General features: G+C 40.2%; 1 protein-coding gene across 4 annotated transcripts in view; it reads left to right on the forward strand.

The window, feature by feature from the left end:
• The window catches only part of LOC131251596 (THO complex subunit 2), a 105,759-nt gene that overhangs the window by 11,355 nt on the left and 80,776 nt on the right, over window positions 1-13,628 (forward strand). For all 4 annotated transcript variants that reach the window (XM_058252413.1, XM_058252409.1, XM_058252411.1 and 1 more), the window contains 2 exons: window positions 2,005-2,064; window positions 2,182-2,244. In XM_058252413.1, the coding sequence (XP_058108396.1) occupies window positions 2,005-2,064; window positions 2,182-2,244 (123 nt within the window). The remainder of the gene's footprint in view (window positions 1-2,004; window positions 2,065-2,181; window positions 2,245-13,628) is intronic.

Raw genomic sequence — 13,628 nt, forward strand, 5'->3', positions numbered from 1 at the left:
CTGCCATTCCACTCTATCAAGTACCATGTCCTCAGCTAAACCTTTGTTACCAAATATTTTCTTATTATCTATTCTTAATGGCTCTACTCACGTCCTTTAGGGGCTTTCCTTTGCCCTTTTGGAGCCTTCAACTTGAACCAACTCCCTCCTAACCGCTGCTGCAGTTCTTGGTCTAAGAGCCAATTTGATGATGCCCTTAAACCATCCTAAATGATTCTAACCAACATTTTCAATAGCTTGTTTGGAAACTTGACCAATAGTCCACCTGAAGAGTGGGATGGGCCTGATATTTGAGTCAGGGTATGGTCAGGGTACAATGTACCTAATGGGCAGTTTGGATTGCTCCCATGTGTGATGTGTTGGCTCATGTGTAGGTTGGCAGTATCATCCCGCCTTGCCAACTCATTAGTCATTTCCACAAAAAGAGCTAAGAGCTGCTTTCCTGGGGAATGAGTCCAGAGTCCAGACATCGCCAGAATTTAGGTAGAAATAATTGGCTCTGGTTTTTTGGGCCCCAAGGAGTCTCACCTTTAGGGATCTATAAAAAACACTTTACCTTTAGGATTCTGAAAGTTCTCACTTCAAAATTTTAGAAGCATCCAACTGCAGGGATCCATAAAAGAGGCTTCATTTCAATCAACTATTTCATTGTATATTCCATACTGGCTATACATGCATAACTTACACATACATGTATACGAAAGTCTCAGTTGCAACAGGAAAAGATGTAAAAAAAGTTGCAACTAGCTGCTTGTTTGGCCCCTGTGGTGTATGTATATCATCCAATCAATCCAACAGGGTCACTCGTCATGAAAATAGGATGGCCAATAAATCATGCTGATCCAATTATCATGTGGGCCACTATATAGAAAACAATGGACAACCCCCCTAAAAACATTAAAGTTCATGTGGTCTACTTGATGGTTGGATCAGCTTGATTTTTGGCATCTAGACTGGTTGGATGCCACACGGAGGGCCCTGTACTCAACTTGTTGCATTTACAAATTGCAACTAGTTGTAGTTGAGACCATTCCATATGCATACCCCCCCTCCCAATACACAATGAGGTCAAGCTTTGTGGCCCCACTCTGATGCGTATGTGGCATTTGAATTGTGCATCTAGTGAACCCCTTCTTGAACATGAGATGTCTCAAAAAATAAGCCGTATTTGGAACTCAGGTGGGCCACACCACCCAGAATTGTGCGAAATCATGCCTAAGAACTCGAAATTCACTTTGTGGGGCCCACCTATGTTTGGAAACACTTGAAAATTTGTCAATCCCTTCATCCATGTGGGACACAATGAATGCTTTGGATGTTTGAACCACACCACTGTGGGCACCAGGAACAGTCAAGGGTAGGGGTCCACTCTCAATTGTTCCCTATTGTGTGACCTACTTGAGCCATGGATTGGCCTGATTTTTGGGCTCATGGCCCACCATGGAAGGGTGCATATGATATTTTGATGGTTGGTGCATATGATGGATAGGTACAGACCCAAGGCAAATACCTCATGAAGAGCACCCAATGCAAAAAATCAGACTTATCCAATCATCAAGTGGGCTCTGCCATGTATAACAACTCCACCCAAATACTTCCGAATTCATGTGGGGGCCTGCCATGGTGTGTGCATGGTGTCCAACCTGTCCAGAAAGATGCCTGAGATTCTATATTTAGGACTCATAAACGTTATTGTCTTCTACTGGTAAAATGTAAGATGATTTGATAATAAAGGCCATGTTTGTAATTCGAAATGTGGTGAAGTCTGTCAGCTGCCTAAAACCATATGTTTCTTTTAGCTCGAATCTCTAGGCATGAGGAATAATTGTTAGATGTATTGTAATGTTTTAGTGCACTGTTATATGTTATATCCTTTTTTATTCATTTTCTGGATGTTCTCTCAAGTCTCAACTGCCCATTTCCTCAGCAGTGTTTATAAATGCTTGAAAAACCTTTGTCTTTTATCAATGCTATCCAATTCTGATGGTTTCTTTGCGAATGTAGGCGAAATGGCTTGTGGACTCTGCATTGGTTCCATTGAGGCTTTTTCATGAGCGCTGTGAGGTAAATTTAATATATTTTCAGTCGCTCAACTTTTCTTTGATTTACTTTGGGTTTTTGTTTGGGCATCACATCTATTTGCCTATCGTAAAGACTTGTTGTTGCACTTTGATGTTGCAGGAAGAATTCTTATGGGAGTCTGAAATGTGTAAGATGAAAGCTCAAGAAGTTAAGGGCAGAGAGGTAGGGCGGATGCCATCATTTTGGAGTAATGCATGTTAGCTTTTCCATGTATGCCCTCAAGGAGTTGGCCGTCAATCTATGTAACATGAGCTTACTTCATGCATTAAAGAGTAAAATGTACCTTCACTGGGGCCACATGACTAATGCCCATTTCTTCACAGACAATATGAATATGGGCATGCACATCATGCCAATTTCTCTGAAGTTGGGTGCAGGCAATGTGTTTCATATTGGTATCGATGGATGTATCGCACCCTTGGTATAAGGAAACATATTGGTTACCACATAGGAAATATTGAATGTATATGTAATGTTTTGTTGTTTTTTGGAAACATGGGAAAAATGATCAAATTTTTCAATGAAACTTAAGGGGATGTTAAAAAAGACATCATTACACACAAATTAAAAGATAATAAAAAACAAGTGCACATAATAAGTTTCCTTAGTAGATTTGAGAAGTTTTTAAGGGGAAGGAAGAAGAAGAGAGAAGAAGAGAAAAAGAGAATTTATGAGAGAAGGGCTTCTTGTGTCTTAGAGCAAAACAAGCCCAAACACACTCTTATTATATTACTAGAGAACACTCTTACATACTTTAGAGGAACACAAAAGACTGTGTACCCAACACACCCACACGCTAACACTATATACATACATTGCATTATCTTTCTATACTCCCCCTCAAGTTGGAGCATATATCTCAATCATGCCCAACTTGCGAGTGATATGGAGAAGAACATCTCGACTTAGAGACTTGGTGAGGACATCAACTAGTTGTGCCCTAGAGCGAACGAAGGGAGTTGCGATTTCCTTGTTAGCCACTTTCTAAGTGACAATCAATCTCAATGTGCTTTGTGCACTCATGAAACACTGGATTGCTGGTAATGTGAATGACAACCTGATTATCGTAGTGCAAAGGAATGAGACTGGAAGGAGTATAACCAAGTTCTTATAAAAGGGTTCGAAGCCAAACAGGTTCACATGTTGCATGAGCCATCGCTGTATACTCAGTTTTAGCAGAACAGCGTGCAACAATAGATTGCTTCTTACTCTTCCAGGTGACAACGTTACCACCAATGAACGTACAATATTCAGATGTAGATCGTTGATCATGTAGATTTCCAGCATAATCAGCATCGGAGCTACCCAAAATATGAAGATATGACCATGCTGTTGAAAAAGCAAACCGTTACTCAGGGCGGACTTGAGATACCGAAGGATACGATACACAACTGTTAGATGCATGGTATGAGGGATATGCATGGATTGACTAACAACACCTATGGAATAACAAAGATCTGGTTGGGTAATAGTGAGATAAATAAATCGGTCAACCAACCGATAGCACATCCCTGGATCAGAGAGGCAAGCACTATTATCAGGATTGAGTTTCATAGTAGTATCCATAGGCGTACTGGCAGGCTTGCATCCTAGCATCCTTGTTTTCGAGAGAAGATCAAGAGCATATTTTCTTTAAGAGAGAACCACACTCGACTTCGACCAAGCGACTTCGATCCCCAAGAAATACCAAAGAGTCCCTAGGTCTTGTTTTGAGAAAAGATTTAACATCCACCATTCCCTCTGTATCATCTTTAGACAGCACTATCATCTCTAGACAGCACAATGTCATCCACATAGACAATTAGTACCATAACTCGGGTGGGTTGACGACAAACGAAGAGAGGATGATCGGCTTGACAACGAATAAATCTAAAGTCCAGAAGAGCATGACTGAACTTGTCAAATCAAACATGTGGAGATTGTTTGGGACCATAAATGGATTTCTTTAGGTAACACACAAGGGGTGGATTGTGAGAATCATGAGGCATGGAAAAACTTGGGGGTTGGTCCATATAGATCTCCTCAACAAGATCACCATGTAAAAAGGCATTTTTCACATCTAGCTGAAATAAGGGCCCCGACAAATTTATTGCCATAGAGATAACCACACGAATAGAGTTGAGTTTTGCCACCGGAGAATGTCTCAAAGTAGTCCACACCATATGTTTAAATAAAATCCTTTGCAACCAATCGTGCCTTATAACGGTCGACGGAACCACCTGGATGATACTTGGTGGTGTAAACTCATCGGCATCCAACAATTTGTTTTCCCTCAGGTAAGGAAACCAACTCCTGGGTATTGTTCTTCTCCAGAGCTCGCATTTCTTCCATCATAGCATTAGTCCAGTGAGGGCTACACATGACTTCCTTCAAATTGCGCGGGGTAGTAGAGGAGGATATGGAAACTACGAGAGACTAGAAGAAAGGTGAAAGATGGTTGTAGGAAACAAAATTACCAATGGGATGCTTTGTACATGAGTGGGAAGGCTTACATAAAGCGATGGGAAAATCATCATGAGGTTGAGAGTGAGAGCTTATACATGAACCACTAGTAGGAATGGATGAAGTGGTAGGTGGGTGATTAGTAGACGTTTTAGTTTGTCGATGATACACAAGAATAGGCTTTGGGACAAATGGGGGAGATACCATATCATTTTCGAGACATAAAATTGGAAGAGGTATAGGGTTGGAATTAGACTACGTAACCTCCCCCTGACTAGCAAAAGGATGGTGCAGAGATCTCCCTTCATCAGAAAAGTATGGAATCTCTTCAAGGAAGGTAACATCTGTGGACACATACTTTTTACAGGTCAAAGGATCATAACACTTATACTGTTTCTAAGACCGAGAGCAACCTAATAAAACACACTTTATGTCTCGAGGATTCAACTTAACATTACTTCAATCAAGAATTTAAATAAAGCATCTACACCCAAAAACTTTAGGGGGTAACAGAAACGATTTGTTCCGTGGGTGCAAGATTTCAAATGAAGATTTGTGTGCCAATATTTGAGATGAAATGCGATTAATTAGGAAAACAACAATAAGGCATCATCCCAAAATCGTTTTGGAAGATTCATACCAAGTAGGAGGTCACGTGTAACTTCGAGAAAGTGACAGTTCTTTCGCTCAGCTACACTGTTTTGTTGTAGGGTGTGTGGACATGTTGTATGGGACAAGATACCATGATCCTGCAAGAAAGACAAAAAAGCATTCGACATATACTGCTCCCATTATTAGAATGTAAAGCTTTGACCGGGCATTGAGATTGGTTGACCACTTCGTTGTTAAAGAGCTTGAACATATTAAAAACTTGATGCTTGGATTTTAAAAGATAAACGTAGGTCATCCATGTGCAATCATCATTGAATGTAACAAAATATTCTATCCAAAAAGAGATGTGATGGGAGTGGGACCCCAAACATTCGAGTGGACCAACTTGAATGGTGTGGGTTTCCTCTCAAACAAACTAGGAGTAAGCATAGTCCGATGATGTTTAGAGAACTCGCAAGTTTCAAAGGTTTTGATACAGATATGGAAGGAAACAAAAGTTTTAACGTAGATAAGGATGGATGCCCTAAATGACAATGCCATTGGGACTTTGATTCCTTATTTAAGGACAAGGCACTAGATGTTATTGCAGGTCCATTATAAAAACTAAAATAAAATTCCTCCACGTTCATGGCCCCCCACCAATCATTTGCTTCGTCTGGAGGTCCTGAAACACATAGTGAAAAGGGAAGATAGTTATTGAACAATTCAAAGATTTTATAAGAAGGTTAACTGATAATAGATTGAGAGGGAAGCTGGGAACATGCAAAATTGAGGACAAGTGCATAGGAGAGAGCTTGATGGAACTAGATCTAGCTACAAGAGTTTGGTTTCCATTGACAACAGTGACTGAGTGTGACTGGCAATGTTGTTAAATAACATATGCGATCGTGTGCGATTGCATATGCCTATGCGCATATGCGATCGCACAATTTTTTTTTAAAATTTTTTAAAAACATTTTTCAAAAAATTTAAAAAAATCAGAAAAATAGGGATAAATTAAGAAAAAAATGAATAAATTATCATATGTCATTGGCCCTTGAAATACATAATTTAAGTAAAATAAAACCAATTACATAATGAATTAAATATTAAGTCATAATTCATCAACAATTCTACATTCTACAATATAGTTAACATTTAACAAATATGAAATATCAACATTTAACATTCAACAATACATATACATCAACAATCAACATTAACATACTTAGTAAACAAAATGAAGAAGTTATTTATTTATTATTCATCTAATCATATACTATTACTATATACATTGATCTAGTTACCATTGTGGCATATCACCACCAGGTCCACCACTACCACCACCACCACCACCACCATCATCATCATTATTCGAGTCATCTCCTTCTTCCACATACACTCCACACCGTAGCATCAACAAGATCACCATCCATGTCATGAGTCAAACCGTGATTTTGTTCAATAGGAAAGTGACATGGTTTGCATCTCATCATTCAGCTTTTTTGATAAAACATCTAGTGCATACTTACGAGGAAAAGACCACTGTTCGATGTCACCACTTAGATGCCCAGAAAAGACTTATTCTTTCATTTCTTCATCATACGTACTAATACTTCATCAACATCCAATGGTGGATGATCTTTAACTTGATCATTATTATAACCATCTCCTTCTTTCATCTCCTCAATCACTTCAACGGGTTGGCGGCTACTACTCGCCCCCCTGCTCCCTCCCATCCTTCACCTTCGAGTGGTACTACCTTCATCAGGTGTCGATCCGTATGCGGCTTCTTCAACTTGTGCCCATGTCAGGTCCTCTCTAGCAAATATCGATTCCTCCGTCTCTACAAGCTACTCGTTATCTGCATCCAACTCATCTAAGCAGATAGGGTCAAAGAAACCGGGCTTTTCTTTCTTAGTTTGGAATCGTTCTCGCAATTTTTGATTGTCTTGAACGAAAACCAAGTCGTTGAGCTCATTTTGCTTAAGGTGATTCCTTTTTTTGGTATGAATTTGCAAGAAAGAAAGCGCATTTGACATTAGCTATTTAGGTAATTAATTTAGCTTAGGCCTTGCACTAAAAAATTGAAGTTTACAATTACTAAACAGTCTAAACTTACCGCCTCGAACGTGCTCCAATTGCGCTCGCAACCAATGGTAGAACACATGAGTCTAAGAATCCTCATAGCCAGCTTCTTTAGAGCTGGATCCTTCCTGTTCGGGTCCACTTCATAGGCAGCCCACCACTTAGATGAGAAAAACAGTTTAAGTAGGTTAGAAACATTTTGTAGAAAAACTATTTGTAAGACACTAAGACTGACATTCATAGTAGTATACTTACTAGGTAATTTCATTGTCCGATGCCTTATTACGATATCCCTTGAGAATATCCCCTCACTTTTTGTATAAAAGTCTAGTAAAGTTGAGATCTTGTCTTGTTCTCCTTTATCTGGAATCATTCTTTCCAAGATATCAATAAATCCAACCATATGCATAGTTAGTGCTTTTGCTGGATCAACAGAAGTGAATAAACAGGCTGGGTTAAGGATGTAAGCTGCCGAATACAATGGAGATGACATTTGGCTGTCCCATCTTCTATATATAATATCTAAAATTGGCTTGTAAACACGGTCTCTATAGTTAAAATGGTCCATGATCTTATTTTTCTCCCTCTCCATCACATCATATATGTAGCCTATTGTAGGCCTCTCATCCCCGTCCACCAATCGCAACACAATGACTAAGGGCTCGGATGCTTTTAACGCCGTTACCACTTGTGTCTAAAAACTTTGAGAAAGGATTGTTTGTTGAACCTGTTTCCCTTCATCCTTCTTTGACTAAGGCCCACTTGTAAAATCGGCCGACACTACAAAGCTTGTAAGTTCTAATTTTTTTGCATGTAATCTTTGTAGTGTTAAAAAGGCTGTAGCGAAACGGGTGATTGCTGGACGTAGCAAGTTAACCCAATGTTTTTTCTCATTCGACTGAGAAGAAGGGCGTGTTTGTACATAAAGACCGTGATTCTTCTAGCCCTTCCAATCACACTTATAACTAGCCTACCTATATCTTCTAATATAAGATCAATACAATGGGCCGCATAAGGGGTCCAAAATAAACGATGCCTCTTCTCCATAAAAAGACGTTTGACCATTACATAGGAGGCTGCGTTGTCTGTAATTACTTGTATAACATATTCCTCACCTATTTCTTCAACTACATTATCTAGTAATCTAAACAAGTATTCTCCTGTGTGTGGATGACCCGATGCATCCACGGACTTTAAGAATATTGTCCTAGCTGGACAATTTACCAAAAAGTTAATGAGAAACCGAATGGATATATCGGTCCATCCATCGCCCATTAGTGAACACCCATATGTTTTCCATGATTCCTTATATTTATTTATGAAGGATCGTGTATATTCAACTTCAGTTTTCAGGCATGTCTCCCTTATTTCATGATATGAAGAAGGTTTAAGCCCAGGTCCAAATTGACCTATAATCTCAACCATTACTTTGAAGCTTCTGGATTTAACGGCGTTGAAAGCAATGCCGGTTTGGTAAAACCACTTAGCAATATATTGAATAGTGGTTTTCCTATCTTTTTATTTATACCGGTTCTCTAAAGTTGTTTGAGCCGGCCGTTTGCCTCTACCCCTTTGGTCGATCACATCCTCGGGGTGTGGTCTACACCATCTATTCATGGGCTCATGCCCTTGGGCTCTTTTCGAGACGTTAGTTGTACTTGTGGTTTAGACCGGCCTGTCAAAGTAGGGGGAGTGGGACTAGATTCATCTACATTAACTATGTCTATATCTTCATATGCATCTTGTTCCAAATATTCCTCCTTACGTGGGACACTATCGCATCTCTTTCTTGATTGTTTTTCCATATACTCCATGATCTTCCTTCGGATTTCTGGTGTAATTTTGTCGCATGCTTTTGCATTTGACCCTGGTAAATGTGCAAGGTGTGCTTGTGCCTTGCAATGCCACCGGAACTCACATACCCACATAACTCATATACTATGTGAATCTTATCCGTAACACTACGGTAGTGCCCATACTTTCAACCCAGGTCATTCGACTTGGGTTTCAAAGATGAAGATTGGGAAGAAGACATTATGTTGGTGGTGTGTGTATTGGTTGCTACAGGTCGAGCGAGGTCTCCAGTGATCAGTGGGTTTTAGGTTGCTCGAGGTAGTGTGGTTTCCTTACGAAGATTTTCTCTTGGAATGTGAGAGGAGTGGGGGCAAAGAAAAAGAGAGGGATAATTAAGGATGTCTGCGGTAGAAGTAATCTAGATGTCATCTGCATTCAGGAAACAAAGGTTAAGCAGATGAGTGACAAGTTGATAGGGTCTATATAGAAAGAGTCAGATGTTTGTTGGCAGACGTTAGACGCTAATGGTAGCTCGGGTGGTATGCTGATAGCTTGGAAATCTTCGGGGTGGTCTTTAATCGATTCCTGGAAGGGGTTTATTCTATATCTGTTTCTTTGAAGGATTCGTCTTCTGATTTCTCATGCTTCATCTCCACAGTCTATGGTCCTAACAAAAATAGCAAGAGAGCAGATTTCTGGGAGGAGTTGACAGAGTGCAGAAAGAAATTTAATGGGCCTTGGTGCATAGCTGGTGATTTCAATACAGTTCGGTTTGTAGAAGAGAAGTCCAATGGGCGAAAATTAACCTCAGGTATGAAAGCTTTTTCCTGTTGGATAGGAGAACAAGAGCTGGTTGATCTACATTTGTTAGGTGCTAAATATACATGGTCTAATGAGAAAGCAAGTCCCATCAGGTCCAGACTGGATCGGTTTCTGATGTCGTCTAATTGGATCGAGACTTTCCCTCTCATAAATCAGACCATCCTTCCCAGACCTACCTCAGATCATAGTCCGATTTTGCTTTCAGTTGAAGAGAAGAATCGAGGTCATAAGCCTTTCAGATTTAATATGGCCTGGTTAAAGATAGATGGGTTTAAGCAGCTTATTTCAGATTGGTGGTCGGATTTCAAGGTGGAGGGCTTTGCTGGGTTTAGACTCGGTCGAAAGTTGAAGCTTCTAAAGCTTAAGATAAAAGAATGGAAAACCTCCGTGCTTCGAATTAGGGAAGTAGAGATTGAGGAGATTTTAGCTTTGGATAAGGAAGCAGATCAAGGTCAGATATCTGTCGAGAAGTTGAATAAAAGAATGCATCTTACTCAGAAGTATTCAGCTAGGATCTTGGAAGACGAAATTTCTTGGAGGCAAAAATCAAGGGTCAGATGGATTAAAGTTGATAAAAATGCTCATTTCTTCCATTCTATAGCTAGTGCAAGAGCAAGAAGGAACATAATTAGCAGTTTGAAGGTTAATGGGCAGCATACTAACGATCAACAGACCATTACGGAGGAGGCTGTTAGCTATTTCAGCAATCTTCTCAAGGGAGAAGAGTGGAAGAGATCGACCCTAGACTTGTTGCAGTTTAAAAGAATTTCAGGGGAAGAAGCGAAAAGTCTGGAAGCTCCCATATCTGTGGAAGAAGTGAAAGGGGCCCTGGATGATTTAGGAGGCGACAAGGCTCCTGGGCCGGATGGTTTCCCTATAGCATTTTTTCAATTCTTTTGGAATATGCTGAAGGGAGACATTATGGAATTTATATCAGAATTTTATTCTAGAAGCTGTATTTCGAAAGATTTGGGTGCGTCTTTCATCACTCTAATCCCAAAGATCTCAGGGGCAGAAACGTTAAAAGACTTTCGACCCATTAGTTTAATTGGCAGCCCATATAAAATTCTGTCCAAAGTTTTAGCTTTGCGGTTGAAAGGGGTTTTAGGAAAGATCATTCAGATAATCAGAGTGCCTTCATCCCGGGGAGACAAATTATCGATAGCGCGTTAATTGCTCTAGAATGTGTGAATTCTAGTCACAGATCCAAGGAAAAAGGTATATTATGTAAATTGGACATCGAGAAAGCTTATGATCATGTAGACTAGGGTTTCTTGCAGTACATGTTACATAGGATGGGGTTTGGGGATAGGTGGAGGAAGTGGATGGGAGAATGCGTGGGATTGGCTTTTTTCTCAATCCTCTTGAATGGCTCCCCTAAAGGTTTCTTCAAAAGTTTTAGGGGTCTGAGGCAGGGGAACCTTAGTTCTAGATCCTGAAGACATTGTCCTCCATACGTCTCACACACAAGAAACCCATGAGCAAACAACTCAAAGAGAAGACTACGGGATGAAAACAATCACAAATCTATGGAACCTTAGTTCTAGATGATGGTCCGAAGGTCCATAAATAGTTAAAGGGAAGCAACTCAGCAACAAGAATCATAAGGTGTGAACCCAACACAAACATTGCCTTACACATGAGAATCGGTCATCATCACATGCACCATGATCTCCGGTGTATAGGTAGACCCCTCTAAGACCCAAAAAACGGTACGACCGTACGATTTACCCTCTGTTTGGCTTCACAACACTCCCAAATTACCTCTTCTCTGTAACATAACTCCATGGGGAGTCAAATACAGTAAAACCGATCCATCATGTGAGGAGAATCTAAAGAAACAACTACTGATTTGGGAGAAATTGTAGAAAATTCGAGATTTGTTGGGTTTTTTTTGCCGAAAGAGAAAAATGAGTGAAACATACTCCATAGTATCTAAAAATCTCACAAAAATTACTATAATTCTTCTAAAATCGAGATCTATCAAACCATGTTCTTCTTGATCAAAATCGAGTTGTATGGTTCGTATAGTAGTTGACATCAGTAGTACGGTTGCTGGCGTCAGCAAGCTCCTATAGCACTAGTCAACACGAAGACCGTAGCTCTAATACCAAGTAGATTTGAGAAGTTTGGAGGGTAAAGGAAGAAGAAGAGAGAGAGTTTGTGGGAGACGGGATTTTTATGTCTTAGAGCTCCACAAACCCTAACACACTCTTATTATATTCTAGCGAACACTCTTACATACTCCAGAGGAACACAAAAGACTGTACACAACACATCCACATAGTAACGTTATATACATCCATTGCATTATTTTTCTTTATCCTTCGTATAAGGTCATAAACTATGCGTTGTCTGATAGAGGTGATGTAACTATATTTAAAATAAATTCATATCATTTATAAATCTAGGAAATGGATTCGAAGTGATTTTTTTAACAAAAAAGGGGATTTTGTAAGGCTTCTTTTTGAATTTTTTTGGGGACAACTTGAGTGTTGTTGTTGATATTGATGTATAGACAATACTATCATCAATAAAACATAGATACAATGCGTTAATATCATCAACATCCAAAAGTCTTGCAACTTCCTATAGGTCTTGTATTGCTGAGCTGCGATTTCGATAATGTTGTCTAATATTATTGATATTACAAACGTTGGTTGCAGGCGAGGTGTATTATTGTTATGAAATGCTAAAAAGAAAGCAGTATGGATTATGACAAGTAAAAATAACCACGTGGTTTTTATGCACTTGTGTTGAATAAAAATGACTTAGTCTAGCATTTTCTGTGTGCATGTTAAAAAATGAAAAAAAAGGAAACTAGATGTCTAGCAAGCATTTTGGTGCATCAAGATTCGAGATCCAACTCAACAGGCTTGTTCGAGTTTATTATTATCATGTGGCAAGTGTTTTATTTCATCGGTATTTGGAGTATTAACATCTCCTTTAGGTTTTAGGCTGCCATTTTTATTAAATCTTTTTCTGTTGTATTTGTTTTATGTTTGTGACTTCAGTGCTCTTGTGTAGCTCCGATCTTAGGGAGAGGTACGTGTGCAGTGAAGAATCATCTGCAGAGGGTTGGTGTGATTGGAGTGTTGGATGGGGGGACACGTATCTAGCTTCTTGGTAGGTTAGCTGAGGAGATGGGACAACAGGTGGCTGTCAACCGCCTTTTTGTCTGGTGACCATTAATGCCTCTGGCCTATGTCTCGATGTTGCAACAACTGGGGCAGTGAATGGAGGCATGCGTGCGACATGTGGATCGTTGGTGGTTGATGGTGCAGAAGAGATGTAGTTAAGGCAACACATGGCTCTCTCTTTCACTCAAGGGTTAGGAGCGGTTGCCGGGGGTCAATGGCGGTAACCATACGTGGTTGGGCTGGATCGCTTCATGTGACTTTGGAGTCGGAGCGGTGGGAGGATGTTCTACGCGCCTCTCTGGTTGACTTTGAGGATAGGTGTCCATTGGCTTTGATGAGGGAGAGAGAGAGACGTGCCTCTCTGGTTGACTTCGAGGATAGGTGTTCGTTGGCTTTGATGAGAGAGAGAGAGAGAGAGAGAGAGAGAGAGGCTTTAACAGGTGGGCGTCTCGGGATGCTGTGTGTCTAGCCTCGCTCGATGTTGCGGCGAGTGTCGCAGTAACAATGTGATGTTACTGGCGGTGAGTGAGAGCTTGTTATTAGATGACAATCGTCTATCCTCTCTAGTTGACGCGTGTTTGCTTCGTACGGAGGGGGTAACACGTGGCCACTTTTTGCCTTTGCCTTTACCTTTGTCTTTAATCCCTTTTGCTTTTGCCTTGCATTATA

The sequence above is a fragment of the Magnolia sinica genome, chromosome 7 (assembly GCF_029962835.1).
Source record: "Magnolia sinica isolate HGM2019 chromosome 7, MsV1, whole genome shotgun sequence".
Lineage (NCBI taxonomy): Eukaryota > Viridiplantae > Streptophyta > Magnoliopsida > Magnoliales > Magnoliaceae > Magnolia > Magnolia sinica.